The sequence below is a fragment of the Pleurodeles waltl genome, chromosome 5 (assembly GCF_031143425.1).
Source record: "Pleurodeles waltl isolate 20211129_DDA chromosome 5, aPleWal1.hap1.20221129, whole genome shotgun sequence".
Taxonomy (NCBI): domain Eukaryota; kingdom Metazoa; phylum Chordata; class Amphibia; order Caudata; family Salamandridae; genus Pleurodeles; species Pleurodeles waltl.
The window spans coordinates 1632404211-1632428611 of NC_090444.1; the positions used below are offsets into that span (position 1 = coordinate 1632404211).

Consider the following 24401-nt stretch of genomic DNA (forward strand, 5'->3'; position numbering starts at 1 on the left):
GGCTCCAGGGTTAATTTTTTTTGGGTGTTTTTTTGTTGTTGTTTGTTTGCTTTTTTTTTTTTTTTTAGAGATGGGGAGCGACCCCTTAGGCAAGGTTCGCTCCCCTGGAGGGGCAAATTGTATTTAGGCCATTTCTGCCCGCTTTGGGGGCAGATCGGCCGATTTTAGGTCAATCTGCCCCCAAGGGGGGCAGAAACCACTAGGCACAAGGAATCTTTTTTTTTGGCGCCGTCAAGCATGGGGAGCGACCCCGTAGGCAAGGGTCGCTCACCGGGGGTGGGGGGATTTATTTTAGGCCATTTCTGCCCCGCCGGGGGCAGATCGGCCTATTGTTATTAGGCCGATCTGCCCCCGGGGGGCAGAAACCTCTAGGCGGCAGGGCAATTTTTTGTTTTTTTTGTTTGTTTGTTTGATTTTTTTAGAGATGGGGAGCGACCCCTGAGGCAAGGGTCACTCCCCTGGAGGGCCAATTGTATTCAGACCATTTCTGCCCCCCTCGGGGGCAAATCGGCCGATTTTAGGTCAATCTGCCCCCAAGCGGGGCAGAAACCACTAGGCACCGGGGATCTTTTTTTTTTGCACCGTCACGCAAGGGGAGCGACCCCGTAGGCAAGGGTCGCTCCCCGGGGGGATTGGGGGGCAAATTTATTTTAGGCCATTTCTGCCCCCCCGGGGCTGGCTGAGCTAGAGGCCAAAATCCCCAGGTAGGCACTTTGCAAAAAACACCTCTGTTTTCTGTGAACAAATGTGATGTGTCCACGTTGTGTTTTGGGCCATTTCCTTTTGTGGGCGCTAGGCCTACCAACACAAGTGAGGTACCATTTTTATCGGGAGACTTGGGAGAACGCTGGGTGGAAGGACATTTGTGGCTCCTCTCAGATTCCAGAACTTTCTGTCACCGAAATGTGAGGAAAACGTGTTTTTTTAGCCAGATTTTGAGGTTTGAAAAGGATTCTGGGTAACAGAACCTGGTCAGAGCCCCACAAGTCACCCCATCTTGGATTCCCCTAGGTCTCTAGTTTTCAAAAATGCACAGGTTTGGTAGGTTTCCCTAGGTGCCGGCTGAGCGAGAGGCCAAAATCTACAGGTAGGCACTTTGCAAAAAAAAAACACCTCTGTTTTCTGTCAAAAAATGTGATGTGTCCACGTTGTGTTTTGGGGCATTTCCTGTCGCGGACGCTAGGCCTACCCACACAAGTGAGGTATCATTTTTATCAGGAGACTTGGGGGAACATAGAACAGCAAAACAAGTTTTATTGCCCCTTGTCTTTCTCTACGTTTTTTCCTTCCAAATATAAGTGTAAAAAAGACATCTAATTGAGAAATGGCCTGTAATTCACATGCTAGTATGGGCACCCCGGAATTCAGATATGTGCAAATAACCACTGCTCCTCAACACCTTATCTTGTGCCCATTTTGGAAATACAAAGGTTTTCTTGATAGCTATTTTTTACTCTTTATATTTCAGCAAATGAATTGCTGTATACCCGGTATAGAATGAAAACCCACTGCAGGGTGCAGCTCATTTATTGGCTCTGGGTACCTAGGGTTCTTGATGAACCTACAAGCCCTATATATTCCCGCAACCAGAAGAGTCCAGCAGACGTAACGGTATATTGCTTTCAAAAATCTGACATTGCAGGGAAACGTTACAGAGTAAAACGTAGAGAAAAATTGCTGTTTTTTTCACCTCAATTTCAAAAAACAAAAATTTTCAGTTGTTATTTTCTGTAGGAAACCCTTGTAGGATCTACACAAATTACCCCTTGCTGAATTCAGAATTTTGTCTACTTTTCAGAAATGTTTAGGTTTCTGGGATCCAGCATTGGTTTCACACCCATTTCTGTCACTGATTGGAAGCAGGCTGAAAGCACAAAAAATCTTAAAAATGGGGTATGTCCCAGTAAAATGCCAAATTTGTGTTGAAAAATTGGGTTTTCTGATTCAAGTCTGCCTGTTCCTGAAAGCTGGGAAGCTGGTGATTTTAGCACCGCAAACCCTTTGTTGATGCCATTTTCAGGGGAAAAACAACAAGCCTTCTCCTGCAGCCACTTTTTCCCATTTTTTTTTTTTTTAAACTAAATTTTCACTGTATTTTGGCCTCCTTCAGGGGAACCCACAAACTCTGGGTACCTCTAGAATCCCTAGGATGTTGGAAAAAAGGACGCACATTTGGCTTGGCTAGCTTATGTGGACAAAAAGTTATGAGGGCCTAAGCGCGAACTGCCCCAAATAGCCAAAAAAAGGCATGGCACAGGAGGGGGAAAAGGCCTGGCAGCGAAGGGGTTAATGCTCTTCAACCTATATTTTACTGATTTTACATATATCAAGGCTCACATAGCACTACTATATAGGTCATTCTGAATCATCAAAAATGTTTAATGGTCTCATATGGGGGATGGTGTTCTAGCTAAGACTGCTATTATAGATCTGTTCCAATGAAACGTAGAACAATAAAACTGATAATATCTATAGTAAATGTAAATTAGTAAAGTTAGTTGGCCCTTCGTAGCTCTATTGAAGTCCACGGAATACTGTCATTCAGGCCTTTTTTGTGAATTGAGAGGCGATAAATCCATCTCTGCTCCTTTTCAAATAACCTCTGTTTCAGGGTTTTATTCTGACCCCCCACTTGCTCTCAGACTATCCAACTCATGTCATTTGTAGTTATTTGTAGTGTGACCCATCTGTAGAAAGTCTTCTGTCAGCTTTGTAGCACTTCATATACAGAGGATGTTACTGCAATGTTCGCAGATACAGGTTTTCATCTTTCTGCTTGGCATTCCAATGTAACGCATCCTACAGGGGCAGGTTATCAGATAAACCACATTGTTAGTATTAGAATTTGTGCCCCCCCCTTTATAGTCCATATTTTTCCTGGTTCCAATTGTAAAGCTTTTACTATGCTTGCAAGATGGCATATGCTGCAATTACCACAGGCATAATGACCTGTAATTTTTGGCAGCCCCCAGGTGTCCTGTATGGTTGTCATTGGATTTGGATTTTTTTTTTTTAAGTTTTGGGGAGGTTTTGACCAGATTGTCTTTTGAACTTCTTGCCCTTCTAAAGGAAAAGAGAGGTTTTCCCCAATCTAATATCCCAGTTCATAATATTGCCCAGTTATCACCTTCTTTACTTGATTAGATATTGTACTGTACCTGGTCACATGCGTAATGGGTGAAGATGTTGCTTACCATGGTATCTCTTCCAATAGGTCCTCCCTATTCTGGGTCCTGGCTCGCTTTAGATATATAGAAATTATTCTGTTAGGTTACTCTTGGGCCTTCAGTTTTTGTGTCAGAGCTTCTGCCTGGTCCTTAAAATCTGATATATTCTTACAGTTTCTCCTTAACCTTACTTATCCTTAAGGTAGGTTGCCACACAAAGGTTTTGGGTGGAAACTGTAGTACTATAAAAGTGTATTCTTATCCATTGGCTTTTGATATGTACGGGTGGAAGGTCTACCTTCCTCTGCAAAAATAATAACATCCAAAAAGGTTATAGAGTTGTTGTCTACCGAATGAGTAACATTCTAATTTGAGTCACATTCATTAATGCAAGTTAGGAAAGAGGGAATAGTTTCCAAACCTCCATCCCAAATGCCTAGTATATCATCAATGTGACCCACGGCCTAGGGCCCACCTACCTTAACCACCACATCACCTTCTACTCCCCCACCAGACCTCTCTGCTCCGCTGAACAAGCACTAGCCACCATACCCCGCATAAGGAAGACCTCGGCTGCTGGAAGTTTCTTTGCCTTCCTCGTGGCAAAGAGCTGGAACACCCTGCCCCTGCACCTCAGACAGTCACCATCACTGCATCAGTTCAGGAAGGACCTTAAAACCTGGCTCTTCAACTGAAGCCCAGAGGACAAACCCACTCAGCACCCTGCGACCCTTATGGGTGACTAGCTGCGCTTTATAAACACCGATTTGGTTTGATTTGAATATATCTTTTCCATAATACTATCCTTTGTTTGAAAGGGTTGTTGTCACTGAGGACATATTGTTTCTCAAAATTATAGACTTACAGACCTGCTACACTTGGGGAGAAGGTACTCCCCATTGATGTATCGAACAATCTGCAAAAAAAAGGGTGCCTCATACTCAAAAATAATTTTTGTTATTGCCATATGTGCACACTCCAAAACAAAGCTCCTAGGTGCCGAAAACCCCCAATCTTCTTCTTCCAACATCATTCTGAGGGTTTCTAGAGTCTCTTCCTGGGGGGAGACTCGTGTAGAGACTTTCCACATCTAGACTCATTAGTAATTGTCTATGAGATTCGATTCTGATATTTTGAAAGGTTCTTCTTTTTGTTTTCTGGATCCATTCTACATCCTTATAAATTGCTTGATCTAAGACCTGTATCTCTAATGCGACTGATCCAGAGGGGGGTGGGCAAACAAAGATTTTACCATCAGATCGGTGATAACCTTTTCCACAGGGTCTGTCATCTCACTTTTAAAAAATAAACTTTTAATTTTAGTTTTCTAAAGAACTGACAGTTCACAATGTAACCGAATCTTGTCCAAAGATGCAGTAGGGACAAACAATAATCCATTAATTAAAATAATTGAGGGCTATTGGCAGTGTGATCTTCTAACATATGAATACCCGTTGTAGTGTGTGACTACAGGACTCATCCCCTTGGGGCCCCCATGATGTGAGATCGTAATAAGGCACAAGTAGGTGATCTTGCGTATGCATGCCACGGATTGTGTGAGCACCGTACTTGATACCACTAACTGGCCACATGAGGAGATGATTCCCCTATACAAACAAGCATATACAGACTTGTGATCATGAAGTAATGGCATTTATGCACATTAAGCCTTTAATGCAAATTGAGACACAGAGTTTGCAGGGTTAAGCAGAAGCTGGCATGATACCACACAGGCTGCTCATAGTCCATACAAGAAAAGGATTCCCCTAGATAATGAGTACAAGATTTGAAGCAAAAGAGCAGAGACACGCAAAAAAGGGGTCAGAAATACAAAAATAAGAAGGATATTATTTGTTATTGATATTGTTTGGTTTAACTTTCTATGGTTGGTGAGGCAACCTTATCATCGAAATGACAAAGCACAGGGAATGCTTTCCATTGTTCATATATTCACAATGAATTGAGTGCTGATACGTTGGGGCACAACTTGGATCCTACGTTTGAGGTGAACAATTGGTGGTGGTACTTTATGATCCATGACATAAATATGACTATGATTTTGTTTGTTTTCTGTGTTTTACTTTACAGGTACTCAAAAGGAATTGTGCTATTATAAAAAGATTTGTGATTTAATAGCATTTTATACAGGCACCAGTCTTAGTGAGCGGATGCAAATATAAGCAGGCCCTGAAGAAATTCATATTGACCCCTTTGGGGCACGCAGATCAATGGCTGAAACATGTGGACCCTAAACTAGATGTAGGAACACATCATAGTTTCAGGTACATCACACATTGTTTTTCATTTTGTCCGAGAGCACCTACAATAAAAGGTAGACAAGTACAAGGGCGCCCTCTAGGCAATTTTAAATAACACTCTTTTTTTCCTAGTTGATGCACGGACCACACTTTAGGTTCACACACAAAAACACCCTCTGACTCGGAAGCGCTAGGCACCTGGGGTGGGACCCCTATGATCTAATTTCAGCACTCCCTCTGTAGTTATTTTAACAACGAGGTTGAGTCCGCCCAGGTATATCATCTTATCTGGGTGGGGCTAGGTGGTCATATGATGAAGCATGACACTATAATGTGTGTGAGACCACCTATGAGGAGGAGCTCCAGGCCATCCTCTCTGCACCATCCTTACTAGGAGACTCCTCAGTAACTAAAACAATAGCCCAAACGGGAGACTGGTACACCTTAATAGAATTAAAGAGGACACAGATAAAAACTATCCTCCACGGTGCTGTCTTAACGGAATACCTGCATAATAACACGGCACTGAATGGACTCCTCGTGACCACTGAGCCCCAAATCTTCTTAGAAGATAAGGAGTTCAGAAAAGATTGGCCATTGATAGCCTGGAAGAGTACACGAGATTGGCTGAACTTGATTATAAAAACAGCAACCAGACTATCTGAAGCTCTTGTAATACAAATAAAGACAGCAGAAAACAATCTAAAAACAGGATTGACAACAGCATCCTTTAACAAGCATTTATAATGCAACAGGTCTCGCGTTTGCTCGTGTTAGAGCTGATAGCGTTGTAAACTCCTAACCCGACTTTTCACTGGTAATGAAACCTATTGGCAAAAGTGCATTTATGTACGTAACCCGAAAAAGTGCCATTAACTGTGTAACAGGGCTGATATTATGTAAAGCGCTCGACTTCTGCCAAGCGAGATCGTGCTGGGAAAATAGAGAAAAAGTAGTCCACGAGCTGGACAGAAAACAGCGAGCCTCGCATGTTTTCTGTACTTGGTCGATGCGCTCAAGGAGGGCCATCCACCGGAAAAGGCATGACATGTGCATGCCTTCCACTAATGAAATCAAGCACATTCTAACAGGCAAGCCCAAAAGCCAATGACAGACACTGATGTGACGTGGACAGGGCTCCGAGCCCTTTTTAATTACTAAAGCGTCTCGCTTAGCGAAACGCTTGCGCAAGCGCATGCGACGCAGGCTCGACCCTAAAAAGAAGTTAGAAGACAGTAATAAGACCATTAACAAATTTAAAGATTATCTAACTCAACGCAAAATCACAAAATTTCAAAAAGACTCACAAATATTCTCGTAAGAGAAAGTATATCCATACTCTAAGGAAGACTATGTTGCCAAATCTTCCCTACCGTCCGATACCTCCTCAGGAGGGTACACGAGCTTTGACTCAGACACAGACCCCACACAAACATCATGCCACAGACGTGGACGACGAGGCACCCCAAGAAATAGATGGAATCACCCACATGCAGCTTCCCGGTTTCCCCTAATCAATACTCAGTCATGGGGATGGACTCCCCACTACGAGCCTCCCACCCAATTCCAACCCTCATTATATCCTCCACCACCTGCACCCTCGGCCTACCCTAACGTTCCTTTTTTAGGCAGAGGCCCAGGAAGAGAGAAGAGGGAGGGAGTAAGCTGGAAACCAAGAGAGGAACAATTGGACAGCGAGATACCCAGTACAAGCAAAATCTAGCAGACAGATCAACCACAGTAATCAACCTAAAACAAAGGACATTAAAAGTCACTGAACTAAAGGCCCTGGAGAAGGGCCTTGGTTTTGTTCCCACACCAAAGCTAGACATCTTTAAATTGAAAATTGAAATAGCGGAATTTTTTCGGAAAATCAGACTTAAGACCTTCTTCCTGGAATATCCTGTTGCCAACACAGGACAAGATAGGAATACTCGGCTATGACCTAAATCAAGATTTACCCCCTCCCGAGTAACCAAATGCTGCCGGAGGTGCTCTCCTTCCAGAAATCAGTGAGTTGAAAATAGACAACTTACAACAGAATCCCACAGAGGTATTCCAAAATATAAGTACCCAGGAACTAGTAGCCCTGCAAGAACTTACTAATGACACCTCCATAACAGTCAAACCAGCAGACAAGGGAGGTGCCACTGTAATAATGCCAACAGTCATGTATGATGAAGAGTGCCTATGTCTATTAGAGAACACCCGGCACTATAAAAAACTGTCTAGAGACCCAACACAGGAGATCAAAGAAGACATAGCTTTTCTAATAACTAAAGGCTTAGACAATGGATGGATCACTAAGCGAGGCAGCCTTCCTTAACCAAGAGAATCCTAAAATACCATATTTCTATACTCTACCGAAAATTCATAAAAACAAGCACCCGCCTCCAGGGAGGCCAATAGTTTCCGGGATCGGATCTATCCTCGAACCTCTCTCGCAATTCTGCAACTGGTTTCTGCAACCATATGTAAAACGAATACCAACATACCTAAAAGATACCAAAGATGTACTTATTCTACTAGACAGCCTAGAATATAACAAGGGAAATGATTATTTGATAACTCTAGACGTCGAGTCCCTGTACACGAACATCCCTCAGGAAGCTACCCTTGAAGTCATTTGCAATCTTCTGAATAACAGTGTGTGGGACTATATAACTCCTCCAGAGTTTGTTTTAGATCTTGCACATATAGCACTTACAAGAAACGTCTTTGAATTTAAGAAGAAGTTCTACCTCCAGGTGCATGGGACTTCGATGGGCAGTACCTTCGCCCGAGTCTAGCCTGTCTGTATGTAGACCATTTCGAAAGAGAATTCGTTTTAACTGAAGAAAACCCATACTATGACCAAATCAGGATATGGAAACGTTACATCGATGACATCCTCCTGATCTGGAAAGGCACAAAAGAAGAAGCAACCACTTTTGTGACCTGGTTAAATGCCTTAAATCCATTTTTGAGATTCAGATTAACTATAGGTGACCCAGAGATGTCCTTCCGTGATCTCCTGATCTCGGAAAAAGACGGTTTCCTAAAGACAGAAGTTTTTTACAAACCCACTGATAGGAATAACTTACTACAATTCCAAAGTTTCCATCCACACTCTCTAAAAGAGAACTTACCGATGGGCCAATTCCTGCGCCTACGGCGTAATTGTACAGAAATAACAGATTACAATAAACATGCTGAGAGACTTACCAATAAGCTACGGGCTAAAGGATATCCTGCACATCTCACAAGAAGAGCCGAAAAGAGAGCTCGCTCAAGTCATAGGAATGTGCTACTACAGCCCTCGGTAAGAACTGACAACAAAGACAATATAATTTGTGTAACAACCTTTAATCCTATATCCAATACAGTGAGAAAGATAATCAAAGAGGATTGGAAAATCCTAACCTCAGGAGGCCTCCCCTTTGAACCACCCCTCAATGCTTATAAAAAAGTAAAAAGTATTTGTGACATAATTATTCATACTTGACCACGAGATAGGCCACCTGTCAACAAACAAGGGACCTTATGGCACTTACCACCACCGAAAGGACACTTTCCCTGCGGCAATTGCAGTGTCTGTCAATTTACAAAAAAGAACCTTGAATTAGAACTGGGGCTACAGACACCTTGGGAATTGAGGAACCTTAGCAACTGCAACAGCAAAAATGTAATTTATATGATTAGGTGCCCGTGCCAACTCATATATATTGGCATAACCACCAGGAGAGTGGGCAGACGCATCTGCGAACATTGAAGCACAATCAGATGCAAACAGGACGCTACTCGCCTAACAGAACATTACATCACCAATAACCACAATCCTGATGACATGGAATGGTTTGTCATTGATAAACTCAACCATCTGACCATGAACTTGAAGCAAAAATTGCTTTTCTACGAACAGAGATGGGTGTAGCAGCTACATACAGACACCAAGGGTCTGAATGACAACATTCAATAGTCCGCTTTGTAAAACAATAGCACCTCCATCATCACCTAGTTTCTCTTTGTTCCTTCTGTCCCTTCCCCTTCTCTCCTCTTCCCCCCTTTTATTCCCCTTTTCCCTACTCCCCCTCCTCCCCCTCTTTTTCCTCCCCCTTCTCTTCCCCCTTTTTTCCCCTCCCCCTTGTTTTTTTTCCCCTTTCTTTCCCTCTTTTTCTTTCTCCTTTTTTCTTTTTCTGCTTCTTTCTTTTTTCTCTCTCCCCACCTCTTTCTTTCCGATCTCCCTCTGTTTTCTGTTACACCCCTTTTTGCCTGCTTTTGGATGGTCATTTCCTTCCCCCTTCCACCTTTTCTCTCCTTCCCTTTCTCCTCCCCAACACTTCTTGTTTTGGCTCTCTCCGTATTCCGGAGTACGAGCATTCAGTCCTACCACACTACTATGCCGCCACAGAAGCGGAGCATGTGATTGGCTCGGGTGCTATGGCAACGGCCAAGCAAGCAAGCCTCGGAAGGCAGGGACTACGTTTCCCGGCATTCCGAGGCTTGGTTAGACGCACAGCGTCTTCCAGCCTTTTCCGGTCCCTCGATCAGTGACCGCAAGCGGCAATAGAACGTCTGTCATTGGGGACACCTGTAAACCATACCAGTTGTGATTAACACTATTAAATGGCACCCAGTTGGTCTTTAAATAACCAGCACATCCACATTGCAATACTCGAGCGGCTGGAATACGGACCTAGGTACTTCTACCAGTTGCATCCATTGGAGTTGTAAGTTCTCAAAAAAAAAAAACCCGGGGCCCCCCCTTGACCTCCCCACCCTCGTATGGGATTTCTTGACCTAAGATAAGTACACTAACAAGCTATTTTCTTGAGTCTGTTTTCCCCAGGATATTTGTAGTGTTTATATATTTATATTTGTATTGTTTTAGCATCATACAAAGTGACCCATCTATTGACATTGGAAACCTAACTGACTAACTGATTTACGTATTTGTTATGGCTTTTCCTGAACCCCGTTCTCTTTTTGCTTTTTTGGTAAAAAGCTCTGTCTTTCTCACAGAGTCTGACTATAAGGGGCAACCCCCCTCCGTTAATATTCCAGACCAGAGGCTAACCGCCTTTATCGGCAGGGTAAGTCTAACCCATAGGCCCCCCTGCCTCTAGGGCCCTAGTTTCTCCTGCATATGTTTGTGTGTAGCTTTCACGGCATGTTTCAGACACCCCTGTGTGCTGTATTTTTTTTTGGGGCACTTTTACTTCACTATTATTTACCTTATCCTATTCCTCTTAGGCCTTCCCCCCAATAAAAGAAATTCAGGTAGGCCCCTTATACATTTATTCTTTTTGAGCACTCTTTACATTATCGAGCTTATAAACATGCTCCCCATCTGATAGGGATCCCAGACCCTGACGAATGTCCCAAACCTTCCAGCTCTTAGCGCGGGCAGAAACATGTTGGTCCCCGACTTTTAGACCCCTTGAGTCATCATTCTCAACGGAGTCATTACCCTTGCTTTTATTCTTACCTATAAAAACCTTAATTAAAAAATTCTCAAACTAATTAGGTGATTTGAAAGGTAATTTTATTATATTTCACAATTCTGTATCTGGATCCCTTGTATTATCCAGTTAGATCTAATTTCAGCACTCCCTCTGTAGTTCTTTTAACAATGAGGTTGAGTCCGCTCAGGTAGTATCATCTTACGTGGGTGGGGCTAGGTGGTAATATGATGAAGCATGACACTATAATGTGTGTGAGACCACCTAATCTGTAAAGGGACCTCCCTTGAAGGTACAGCCACTCTTCACACCCTCACCTTGCCTGGAGAACACTCGCCCAATCAGCGCCTACTGAACAGGGCCAAAAAGTCCTGTTCTCTCTACCAGCACCCCACACCTCTTATGTGTTTATAAATGCAGTAGGCCATCATACCTAACAGGAAAATTATGGTCCTGATGGTGTAGGAACAAATCTCTAGAAACTGGGAGAGGGAAGTCTGAAAGTTGTGAACATGTTCCGAACTGGGATATGCAATCCCTAATTCTGCATTGAGCATAGCTCCTTGATATGGCTGTATGTGGAGCAGTTGAAGGTGGGATTTGAGGATTGTGAGCAATTTTGAGTCTTTCTGCAACAAACGTTTATCAGAAGATTCCTGCCACTGGTGACAATTGATGTTTGTGTTCTCGATAAAAACAGCTCTGGCTGCCTGTTGGGAGAGAATATTGTATACAATACCCCACAGAGCCAATCCTTACTCAAGACTGGATGGTTTTCACGTCAATCTGAGTTCCCTTGCTCCTATTTGTTGTTTTGCTCCATTGCTGTATTTTACCTGCCAACATGAACTTTTTGGATTCACCATGGTAAAGTCGTAATTTCTTGTGCTCCAAATGCAGCAATTTAAAGAGAGCCACGTTTAAACAACACCAGTTTTCTTTCCTTCATTGCCATCTAGTGATGATCAGAAAAACTGCAGCAGAAATATGGCTGATACAACATCGATTTTGACAGTCAATACATACTTCTATAAGCATGCACTGGCAATGTCAATTGAACTTGCTTGTTTATAAAGGGTAACATGACTGACTAGAACTGCCAATGCTTGTTGATACCACTGAGGTTGGAAATGTCTGATGGAAGGTCGTGGCTCAGCTCTGGACATTCTGAGAGATGACTCCACAGCGTGCGGCAATTAAAGATACAATTACGGGTCAATCAGCATCAAGTTGCTACCAAAGAATTGAATGCTTGTCAAGGTCAGGCAGGTCTTGTCAACCACTAATGTTCAGTACGTAATACTTACAGTAGTTAAGTTCACCACCTGAGTGGGAGGTGAGAACAGGAATGACTGTCACCACAACCCGGGATGATTTCTAAACAAACAAACTATGAAAACCTGAAGGAGCTGGCATACAAATCAACAGCAACAACCCTGATGAGAGAAATACCATTACGCCTAGACATAATTACCTTGCAAGAACCAGGTGCCAGTTGATCTGCTTACTGACAAGGCGGACAAGTCCAGGTGGGAGCGAAAATTTTGCAGGGCTGGATTTGGGAGAAAAAAACAAACATTAGGATATAAAACAACCATGTCAAAATAAAATCCACCGTGCTTTAAGTTTTGAAAGACATCTGTTGCATGGCGTGTTGCGTACAATAACCTGATGACGGCAGACCAGTTTAGAGCTTTGCTTTCAAGGCCATTAAACCTCGCTAGAATAATGTCGTGCATCAGGAGCTTTACCGGACAGCAGCGACACGCAAAGCGCTGACGGATGGGATCATTAGCCAGCCCATAAAAAAGATAATCTTTAAGGCTCATTGGTGCAAGCCTACGGGATGAGGAACTAAATCATCGGAATGACATCACAGACACGGTAAAACCTCCATAGCGCCACGGAGAACGCTGATGAGATTTTAATATTTAATTAAGGCCCGGAATGGAATGTGCTGAGCAATCATAGAAAAGTACAGGCCGTAATTACCACTCCAGCGAGGGTGAAGGATGGCTCGCGCGGCCGCGGCTCTTTAGTATGGGCAGCAGGGAGCCGTGCACATCAATGTTCCATGGCTCCTTGGCGCGCGATAGGCGCGAGGAGAGCCGGGGCGCCGCAGATGGCGTCGTCTGACAGCCACCTGCAATCAGCAGGCGGAAGGCCTCACCGAGGCTCCTTTCCCCGGGAGCAGGTGGCAGGTAGGGAAGCTCTCTCGACATAGACGCGTTTTATTGTTAGTGGCACCTTCTGCTCAAATTAACGGAGTTGAAATATTCACACACGGAGAACTTAAAATATTTATGCCTGTAGGTATTTATTTAATGATCTGAACAGTGGCTTTTCGAACACAAGCTCTGCGTAGCAAAACAGGCCGTCGGTACATGAGAAGTGTACGTGCGTCATCAACGGATACGTTTAGAAGGCATGATGGAACCATGGTGGATGGTTGAGGAGATGAGAGGTACTGATGCAGCAAGCAGCATGCAACAACTGTAAGATAAATTTACAGGTGTGCACTAATAGGCAAACAGAGAAACGGCTCAGTGTGCAATAAAAAATAATGTAAACGAGCAAAAGAGACGGTGCAGGACTCAAATGTGCATATTATTGGCATGACCCGACTGCTTTCCAACCGCGCCGCCTGCACTCTTCCATAAACTTCTGAGATGAGACAGTTTTATATTTTTCGAGTCATCCCTAAGACAAGGGCGCACAGATGTTCTGCATGAATACTAAGTCGCATTAAGCACCGACCACACAATATTAAAAAAAAATATCATGATCACCATAAGGTTCTTCTGCCCCAACCTCAGCAGGGATTGCAAATAAATTTCACACTGCACCTGTGCAATTTATGGTCTATGTCCAGATTGTAATACCTTCCTTTACCAAGACAGACTTCACAAAACAGAGGTCTAGTCCTTACACAGTTAAAAAAGTGGAATTGTGCTGTTGCTGACTTCCTATTCTCTATCGATTGCTTCACAATTCTCTCACAAACCATCAAACGACATCAAAACAACCTATCTGCTTTTACACTGTCCATTGTCATCGTGTACAAAATGATACCTTCACTGACTACTCCATCAAACTCCTGGCTTCCATAATGACACACTATTCAAACTGAACACAGCACTTGGACAATTCAATATCCTATCACCAACAAATATTCACAAATATCAAAGCTAAAAGATATCTGCATTCTTTATTGTTTGCATTTTTTATTGATCAGCGAAATATTTACAGGAGCAAGTAAATGCAACCATCAAAAATGTTTAACAAGGTGTACAGCAAATTTCATTCCCATTGCATATCAGTACAACAGTGGTCATCTTCGAGCAGTCAAGAATCAGTTACTTTCAAACTTCAGTCAATCAGTCAGTGATAATCTTTATTCGGCTATACCAGCAGTAAGCCATAAAAGCACATAAAACAGTAAAAGAGTAAGGCTTTTCCTAACTTGTATGGCTTTTAGAATATAACGTGCCACCCTATCACACCTGTTCGGGGAGTTTAAGGCTAGCAAGAATTCCATTGCATCCAGGTGTGATCTTATATTGAGTTCATTAAAATGCGGCTTGAGGTAGAAGGTTCTAAGATGTTCATAGAATTTGCAAAATAGAACAAAATGCAGAGTACTTTGTTTGCCAACTCCATCGCAAGGGCAATTAGCTGTCTCATGCAGGCAGTGCCTGATTTGGGGAAATGCTACAAGGTGATGCGCAATACCCAATCTCAGTCTAGTTAAAACAAACAGATGCTGCATATTGGTGACTCTAGAGAGGTACCCATGCCTACTTGCATCCAGTGAGTAGTACGTGTAAATGCCAACAGTGGTTTTAGTGGATTCAATTGACATTCTATCAACCGCCTTATATTGCATAAATGTGTCCTTAATACAGTTTTTTGATAGTGACAACACATCCTCTGGATTAGGTTTTATATATCTATTAAAAACAGATTTAAGAGAATAGTTGATGAAAGCTAGCCATTCTATACCCATGGCTGTATCTAGTTTCATGCAGTCTAAAATGAGTTCCTTTGTAAAAATAGTGGCTTCCTTAGATCAAATGCTATGCATAAAAGCAAAGATATCACCTGTAGCACATCTTCCAAATATTGTAAAAGCCCATCTCTTGGTGTGTAATCCAGTTGGAGGCTGAGATAGGTAAACATAACATACGTTTAAGAAAACAGTTCTCCTCTAGTTGTAGGGGTGTGCTTTTTGTATATCCCAACACTCCTGCACCATACGCTACTGTGGAAACAACTCTAGCCTTGTAAATGTTCAACATAGTACCTATGGGACGACTCCCCAGTTTACTGGCAAATCTAAATATAGCTCTTGAGTTTCTTAGCTCGTTCCTACCTGGACCGACCTGCTGGTCCCACTGCCCATTACTGGAGAACAGTACGCCCAGGTAATCAAAACAATTGACAGTACTAATTTCCATATTCTGGATACAAAAACTCCTACATTTCTTTACTTTCTTACCACACGGCATGGTAAATGTTTTGGTTTTGTTAATTATCATACCCCTTGATGACATGAACTGTTCAAAGCCGCACATCAACTTCTGCAGCCCCATTGGTGTTCTGGAAATCAAGACAACATGATCCGCATAAAGTAGTGTAGACACAGGGCATCCAGCCACATATGGAGGATCTGCCTGTAAACCCTGCAGATGATTGTCTACCCCATTAATAATTAGGGAGAACAATAACATGGAAGAACACAACCTTGTCGAATGCCTCTTCCTATCTTGAAGGGGGTGCTGCATTCTCCCAGTTGGCCAAAGCGAACTTTACATGTCAAATCTCTATACAGGAGAGCCAAAAATTAATGATATACCTTGCGACACCCATGTCTAATAGTGTAGGCCATAGAAGGGCATGTTTCACTAGGTCAAAGGCACCACTGAGGTCTGCAAAACATAAATATAGTGCACCTTTTTTAGCCTTGGTGTACTTCCCTATTATTAAGTCTAGATTAACATATTGCTCTATGGTGCTTAATCCTTTCCTAAAACCAAACTGTACAGGGGACAAGATGTTATTTTCCAAAACCCAATCATTTAGTCGTACCAGAATGATTCTACTGAAAGTTTTCAGGGAAGAATCCAACAATGATATTGAGCGACAGTTTTTGGGGTCAGCCTTATCTCCCTTCTTGTATATCAGTATGATAATTGAAGTGTATCAAGACATCAGGATATCCCCAGATACGGCCATATTAAATAGTCTGGTCAGTTGGTATTATGTTTGTAGATGTCCGCTGGTACCCCGTCAGGGCCTGGGTCCTTACCCTTAGCACATGCTAAGATAGCAGAATAAACCTCATCCATTGTAATCTGTGAATAATTGGAGGGCCCTAGCTCAAACTGCCCAATTGGGTCTGCTGTCCCAGTCCCTTCCTTAAAGACTTCTGAGTATTGGGCCCCCCATGTTGCACAGGCTACGCTAGATCCCAGGTCTGGTGGCGTCCATTCTGAAAGGAAGGGGGCATGAATTGTTTCCCAAAACAATTTAACATTTTTAGTTTCTGTCGCTTGGGCTAGTTTAGACCATGTCTCTTCCCTTAGTTCTTTCTTCCTTTGTTCCTGAGCCTTCTTATATTCCCCTCGGAGTGACTCGATTATGGCCGAGTCTCTGGGTATGGTCTGAAGGGCTATTTTAAGATTCCTCCTGGCTTTGGTACAGGCATGGTTAAACCACCCCTTATTATGTTTTGTCCGCCTGTGTTGAGGTTAATGGGTCAGAAGCCCCTGAATGTATACAGCAATTATACTGAAACATATTAATAGCTGTGGTGCTTCGATATCCCCCTGTAAACAATAGCCAATTTCTTGCTAACAGCCACGTATGACCTTCTGCAGAAAGGCAACGGGCTCGATATCTTCCCATTTCTGACTCAAACCATTTGTTCTATATGTCACAACCAGATTAGGGGTAGTAAAAAACAGATCAGAGACCCCCAAAAAGTAGTTGGGAAAATAATCGGATCATGATCACTAAGTAGGGCCAATCCCGTATAGGTTGTATCACAGTTGTTTTGTGCAAAGGATGACGCAATAATATGGTGTATAGCGAAAGATGAGTTGGTGCCTCTATGAGTTGAAATTATCTCACTATTGTCTCCAAGCTTATGTTCCATAAGAGTTAGATCAAATGTGGACAGTATCAGGTTAAGGGCCTTCCCATACTCATTGTGGCAAAAGTGATCAAACCCTGCCTCATCAGGGGTAGTAAGCCATAGGGCCGGGATAGTGTCTGGGAGCAAGGCTATATATTAAAATCCCCAGCCCATAGTATAATAGAATTATAGCGATTAGGGCATAAAAACTTGTGTAAACTTTGATCCAGGGTATGAACAACCCTGCAACGGGTAGAGTTGAAGATGTTATTATAATAATTAATTAGGACCACATCAACCATATTCTTATAACCAAGCCACAACAATTGGAAGTAAGCGGACTCCAAATAGGTCTTTTTGACTATTACAGGAAGTTTATTAGAAATAAGAACCAAGAGAACCCCCTTTGCCCTCCCAGATTGTGATGGTATTGCAGGCAGGAAGTGAGAGGTAAATCCGTGCACATAGACTGGTGAAACACACCAAGTTTCTTGTATGCAGACCACGTCTAACTTGCTGACAATTGTGTCCCACTCTTATGTCTCAATTTTACCATGTATGCCCTGTACATTCCATGTTGCAAAGAAATGATGCCCATTAAAATTATCGTCGAGCACCTGAATCCCTCTATCTTCCTTTCCGACGGTGACTGGTTTTTGGGCAACTTCTATCAATTCCCCATCACCGTTGTTAATAGTATCCCCAGAGTCCATACCATCAGTACCCTGTTGTACCAGAAGTGCATTGTTGGAGCTCATGACCATCATGCGTTTGGCAGTACCCTCAAGGCTAGACCTTGTTGTCTCACTATCTGCATGACCCTTGTATGGCAGTCAGTCATTATCAGCCAGTGAATTTAATGTCTGGTATTTGTTACTTCGAAATAACGGGGTGGTAAAATGTAAATAAATAATCAGTGCGTTCGAGGCCTGGATGTATCGATCCATGGCTGCGTATAATGCAAGTGTCCAGAATCAATCTGCACTGATTGCAGGTGTCTGTAGAATACACCCAGCGGGAGCAATTCAGATATATTTTTATCTTGGGTGTGAAAAGAGGCTTCGACAAGCTGTCCCTCACCATCCGAGGATTTCTGAAATTGATTATTTTAAAATCACCCCGCGACCTCCGAGTTAGGATTATCTGATGGGCATAGTCCATTGTAAATAAACTGTTCTCCGCCAGCCAGTGCATAACCTTGTTTTTAAGGCCCCTGGTATTCACTCTGGTCAGGCCGTAGAGGGGGAACATTGGCCATAATAATAACATAAGGGCAGCACTCTGGTGCTAGGTTAACAGTAGGCAATTCTTCTTTCAAGGGCAGGTGGGCAGATCCTAACTTCAGGGGGTTCTGTGTGGACTGTTCAGAGCCTTCAGGATTTTGTGTAGGTCGGGGCCAAACTGGGGCGAGTCCCAGATGACTCTTCTTAGTGACTGTATGCCCCCTTCTAGGTTGGTCTATTTTTTGGGCCACCCTTGCTTGCCCTTGTATAGGGTCCCTAGATCCAGTGCTCAATACAGTTCCTGTCAGACCTATTGTATATATGCCCTGTGATATAACTGTAGGACCTAACTCGTTATGGGTAGTATTCTGTGCCGCAGGTTTCAGGGGGTTTGAAGACACCATTGGTGGGGAGAGCTTCTGACAAATTGTTAGTATTTTCCCCATCTCCCCCTTCAATTTGTCCAATTTATCACTGATTGGCTTGAGGAGGTTATCAAGGAGGGATGTGAAATCCTTCCAGTCAGTGGGCACCATGTTTTCAGGCATGATAGGGCCACGGTTACTATCAGCCCCCCTTCTGCACTGTTTATTCCTTTTTACAATAGGTATCTGACTTACTGGTGTAAGATTTACTCTAGGTGGGGATCTAAGCTCTATCTGGGCATCTCCTTTCCTCCTGGCCATTGTATCATTGGTATGATGAATTTCTGGTACAAAAACTGGGGGTGTAAAGGTACCCTCTGATTCCTTTCCCAGACATGCTATCCCCAAGGATAAGTACCTTTCGGCGAGGTCAATTTCCTTTGAAATGACCCCTACCGCTCTAACTAGAAAATAATCAATCGTGGTATGGCATGGATCCATATCTGCCTTCTGACGACCGCCTTCCGCTGTCGTGTAGGCTCTCATTATCCTAATGAGACTACTGGATTTTGAGCAACAAGATCGTCCACAATGTGGGGGACTGAGTCTAGCCCACGGTAGATGACACTTGTCACTCCAAATCCGGGTTTTGCTCCGGCTAACTAGCAGTGCTCATCTCTCCCAAATGGTAGAGACAATTGGGCAGCCAAGCGCATGACATCTTAGTACTTCTCAGGGAAGTTGTGGTCACTCAGGTCACAACCGGTTCTCTCATACATAGTACGGTCTCATATATAAATGACAAAAGGCAGTATACGTTTTATAGATGGGTTTAATAAAACAACTGCATATTAATAGTGCGGCTAGGTTATTCTCTGTATAGGTTATATTTTTGAGCACAGCATCTTAAGCTCTAAGCCTGCCTCTCAGGTTCCCCCGGGAGGACATCGACCCTCATACCTGAGCAAAGGCCTGTAATCTGCATCAGCATCCGCAACGGGGCATTCAGCATACAGTTGTGGGTCCCTGGCTGGAATCTCCCTCTTGACGTGTACTAGGACTAGAAAGTGTTTTTATAACTAACACGCAGATGTTCTAAGAAAATGTCCCTACGTAAGGATGTGTATTTTCTACGAATGCTGGAGACTAAACTTCTACCACGTTTACCGGCAATGTACCAGACTGTAGCCTTGACTGAAGCACAGGGCAATCAAGAATGCATTATTTGAGAACACAGTGCTGAGCTAAGCTAAAAAGTGTGATAGAAGAAATTAAAACAAGACCGTAAAAACTGGTTATTGTAAAATAACAGTGCGAAGCTGAATAAAATATATCTAGGGCAAAGTGCACAGCGGCCTAGTATGTTAAACTAACGTGCATGGATCTATATTTAAAATGGCTACACTACACCGCTTGCCCATGGTTGAAAAATTTAAATAGCAACTTCTATTGGGGGTGGGGGGGGGGGGGTTCCCAGCAACCTTCGTCAGTGGGGCAAAAACACCCCTGATAGAATTATCACAACTTATGGTTAGATAACTAAGTATATCTTTAAAAGGACAATAAACATATGAGAATGAAGTATAAAAGGCGGAAAAGTTGCAAAACCAAGAGAACAGGCCCAGCCCAGCCGCTGACGGGCGCAGACTGGCCCGGTCTTCATCCGGGCACACGCCTAGGTGCGTTTCGCGCAGCGGAAGCTCGAGTCTCAATCATAGCGCCTTGGGTGTGTCAGAGCGTCGTGGGCGGCCCTCCCTCCAGTCCCTTGGAGGTGTGGTTCTGACCAGCCTTCCGCCCCGTGACAAGAGCAGAGTGATGCGCGCAGCGGAAGCACGAATCTCAATTATAGCGCCTTAGGCGTGTCAGGGCGTCGTGGGCGGCCCTCCTTCCTCTGGTCTCCTGGGAGGTGTGGTTCTGACTAGCCTTCTGCCCCTGTGTCAAGAGCAGAGAGATGCACGCAGCAGAAGCGTGAGTCTCAGTTATAGCACCTTGGGCGTGTCAGAGCGTCGTGGGCGGCCCTCCAGTCTCCTGGGGGGTGAGGTTATGACCAGCCTTCCACCCCCCTGTCAAGAGCAGAGTGATGCGTGCAGCGGAAGCACGAGTCTCAATTATAGCGCCTTGGGCATGTCATGGTGTCGTGGGCGGCCCTCCGGTCTCCTGGGAGGTGTGGTTCTGACCAGCCTACCCCGTGTCAAGAGCAGAGTGATGCGTGCAGCGGAAGTGCGAGTCTCAATTATAGCGCCTTGGGCCTGTCAGAGCGTCGTGGGCGGCTCCCCGGTCTCCTGGGAGGTGTGGTTCTGACCAGCCTTCCAGCCCGTGTCAAGAGCAGAGTGATGCGTGCAGGGAAGCACGATTCTCAATTATAGCACCTTGGGCATGTCAGAGCGTCGTGGGCTGCCCTCCCCCTCCAGTCCCCCGGGAGGTGTGGTTCTGACCAGCCTTCCGCCCCGTGTCAAGAGCAGAGTGATGCGCGCAGCGGAAGCGCAAGTCTAAATTATAGTGCCTTGGGCATGTCAGAGGGTCGTGGGCGACCCTGCTCCCTCTGGTCCCCAGGGAGGTGTGGTTCTGATCAGCCTTCCGCCCCGTGTCAAGAGCACAGTGGTGCGCGCAGTGAAAGCGCGAGTCTCAATTATAGCGCCTTGGGAGTGTCAAGAGCATCATGGGCGGCCCTCCTCCCTCCGGTCTCCTGGAAGGTGTGGTTCTGGCCAGCCTTCCACCCCCTTGTCAAGAGCAGAGTTATGCGTGCAGGGAAGCGCGAGTCTCAATTATAGCGCCTTGGGCATGTCAGAGGGTCGTGGGCGACCCTGCTCCCTCTGGTCCCCAGGGAGGTGTGGTTCTGATCAGCCTTCCACCCCTGTGTCAAGAGCAGAGTGATGCGTGCAGCGCAAGCACGAGTCTCCATTATAGCGCCTTGGGCGGGTCAAAGCGTTGTGGGCGGCCCTTCGGTCTGGGATTTGTGGTTCTGACCAGCCTTCCGCCCGTGTCATGAGCAGAGTGATTCCAACTTACCAAAAGTAACAGCAATGACCTGTTTTATAAATACAGCACCACAGAAGAGCAAACAACGTGATACAATACATTCAATGTATAGTAAAGGAAAAAGTAAAATCATCTGCCAGGTATGCAACAGTCTACTGGTAGCAAATTTTATTTCAGGACTGGAGGCTCAGATTATGCTTTCTCTTTCCTTTAATTTTTCCTTAGCAGCCTTAAACAAATACTACAACTCCCATGATTCTTTCTAATGAAAATTCCAACAACCATAGAGAGTGTACCATACATACACAGCGTCAACAAAAAGCATTTCCTCTTTCTTCACTGCTCAGCAGCCAGATATGGCTTTATTTGTACTGTTGGTATGAGGGTATATTTAACATTTTTTCTATGTGTCAACTATGGTTGGGAGGCACTGACTTTTTGGTGTGGTTTTGCCGCTTTACTAGTGCTCTGAGGATATTGCGCCTGTTCAAAGCCCATTCAGCCGGTTTCAGGTTAAGGCTGTCCTTCACTGCATATCTTTCTCTTCAGCCATCAATGAATCTATGTTGGGCATGCTAGAGGGCGCTAAGCCACTGCGCGAGTCTCTGTTCTGTGATCAGTGCACTTGCAGCTGCGAGAGCTGCTGTGACAGGCTGGGCCATCTAGAGGGCGTAGGAGTTGCATATCTCCACTGAAGGGAGAGCATGTTCTCCTGCATTCTTCACATTCATCAGCATGCGTGTCGGAGTCTAGGGTCTCCCTTCCGCGCGCACAATGAAGGGAACCCTTGCAGCAGATACGTCGCGCTGAGGACTCTGGTTGACCCCATAGTTTTCCTTACACTCCAATAACTCACTGCAGAGCCGGTTTACTCCCACGTCCCATCACTATCAGAGAGGGCCTGTCAGTTTTTAACTGTCGCTAACAAGCATTGGCAAATTCAAATAATTGTCTCACAGTTGCTGTGCCCTAACAGCAAAGCATTGGCTCATACAATTCTGCTAATTAGACAGTCCTCAGGCTGCGCCCCATAAGTGACTGTTCACTGTATAACGCCACCCTAATTATCCAAGACTGACCCTTCTTAATAGACCATGGCTGGAGCCCCTGATGAACAGTGGGAAACTGTGGAAGAGGAACATGCGTTCCTCTCCATGCCAGATGACACTGTTGATGCCACTGATGCTTCTTTGGAAAGAGCAGTCAAGTGCATCTTTGGAAAGGGGGCGTGGCCTGGAGCCCATGGAGTGAGCAGCACAGACGGGGAGCTCCTGCCTGGGATCCACAGTCTACATAAATCCTGACACCACAGCCGGAAAAATCGCGCAACACCCTGCCCCTCAAGGTCCAGTAGGGGGAGGGGTGTACTTAGAAACGATCCGGAGTGATCGGTTCGTATCCTACATATGGCCCGAGACAGCAGCGCCCACGAGCTGCCTGACTTCATTATGGCAGATGCGGCAGGGCCGGCAGTGTGCAGAACGGGCCCAGCTTCTGGGAGCTGCTGAAGAGGTGCAGCGGAGAGGAACCCCCCCAGGGACCACAAGACCAACCACCACAATGCCACCCACACGATCCGGCTGCTGCGCCGACACAGCAGAGAGAACACTGGCGGCTTCCCCTTCCCCGGCGGCGGAAAGCAAAGCAGTGGGGAACATGAGGGCAGGGCTTCAGCCACCAATGCCGGCCGTCTGGAAACAGCGGCGAAGGAGAAGAGCACGGCAAGCCTCCCCTCTCCCCTATACCATGAGAGGACATGAGGGGCCTGGGAACAAAGAGCATACTGCGGGCTGCGGCACAAACACGGTAGGCCGTATCCTCCGGCTATTGGAAAAAGGGGGGGGGGTGGCACGGACCCGGACACGGTATTGAGCCTTCGGCTGTGGCCAGACAGAGCCCGGAGGGGGACTGGAGATCCACAGTCAATGACCCTCAGAGCTTAAGCACATTGTGAAGGCAGACAGGAAACACCAGGTACTCACCACACAATGGGCAAGATCATCAAGAAAAAAGACATAATAGGAGATCCTAGCACACACCAGGACTGTCCGGCGTCCTCTCCTGCCACCACAATGCAATCAGCAACCACTGGGGACCCAGTGGGGGCCCCCCTCACTGGGAGAAATTATGCAGGCTATCACGTCCTCCAGGGAAAGCCTGGAGACTAAAATTGACATGCTTGCACTGAACCTGGGCCTCCTCAGAGAGGACCAACGACAGTTAGCAGAAAGGTAACAACCACAGAACGAAACATGGAGGAACTCAAACCTGAGGTGGTGGCGACAGGGGATTGAGTAACAGTACTCGAGAAACAAGTAGGAACATTGACAGCCTGAGCTGAGGATGCTGAGAACAGGTCCAGGAGAAACAACATCCGCATAGTGGGGCTACCCAAAAAAACTGAACTGCAAGACTTAACCGACTACTTAGATAACTGGATAAGCACAGTGGTTGCTCTAGAGGGCCTATCGAGCTTCTTTGCTTTCAAGAGAGTGCATAGGGTGCCCGCATGGCCTCCCCCTCCAGATCCCTGCCAAGGCCGATAGTAGCCAGACTGCTGTACTATAAAGACCGGGACCACATCCTCGCCCAAGCCAGAAAGGGTGGCAAACAGAGTGGAGAACAGCATAGTCGGGATCTTTCCTGACTCCTCCCGATAGGTACAGAAACAAAGAGCAACTTTCATTGAGTTAAAGAAGCGGCTGCGCCTTCTGAACCTCCCATACGCCATGCTCTTTCCCTCTACACTGAGAGTAGCGGACGGCCGTGGGGCACAATTCTTCTGCACTCCACAAGAGGCAATGGAATGGCTGGTTGAGCGGGAGAGCCCCA

At 45.1% G+C, this 24401-nt stretch overlaps 1 protein-coding gene across 2 annotated transcripts in view; it reads right to left on the minus strand.

Moving 5' to 3' along the window:
• NBAS (NBAS subunit of NRZ tethering complex) overlaps positions 1 to 24401 on the minus strand; it is a 1762396-nt gene that overhangs the window by 1572342 nt on the left and 165653 nt on the right. For both annotated transcript variants that reach the window (XM_069235962.1, XM_069235961.1), the window contains exon 4: positions 12341 to 12418. In XM_069235962.1, coding sequence (XP_069092063.1) covers positions 12341 to 12418 — 78 coding nt within the window. The remainder of the gene's footprint in view (positions 1 to 12340; positions 12419 to 24401) is intronic.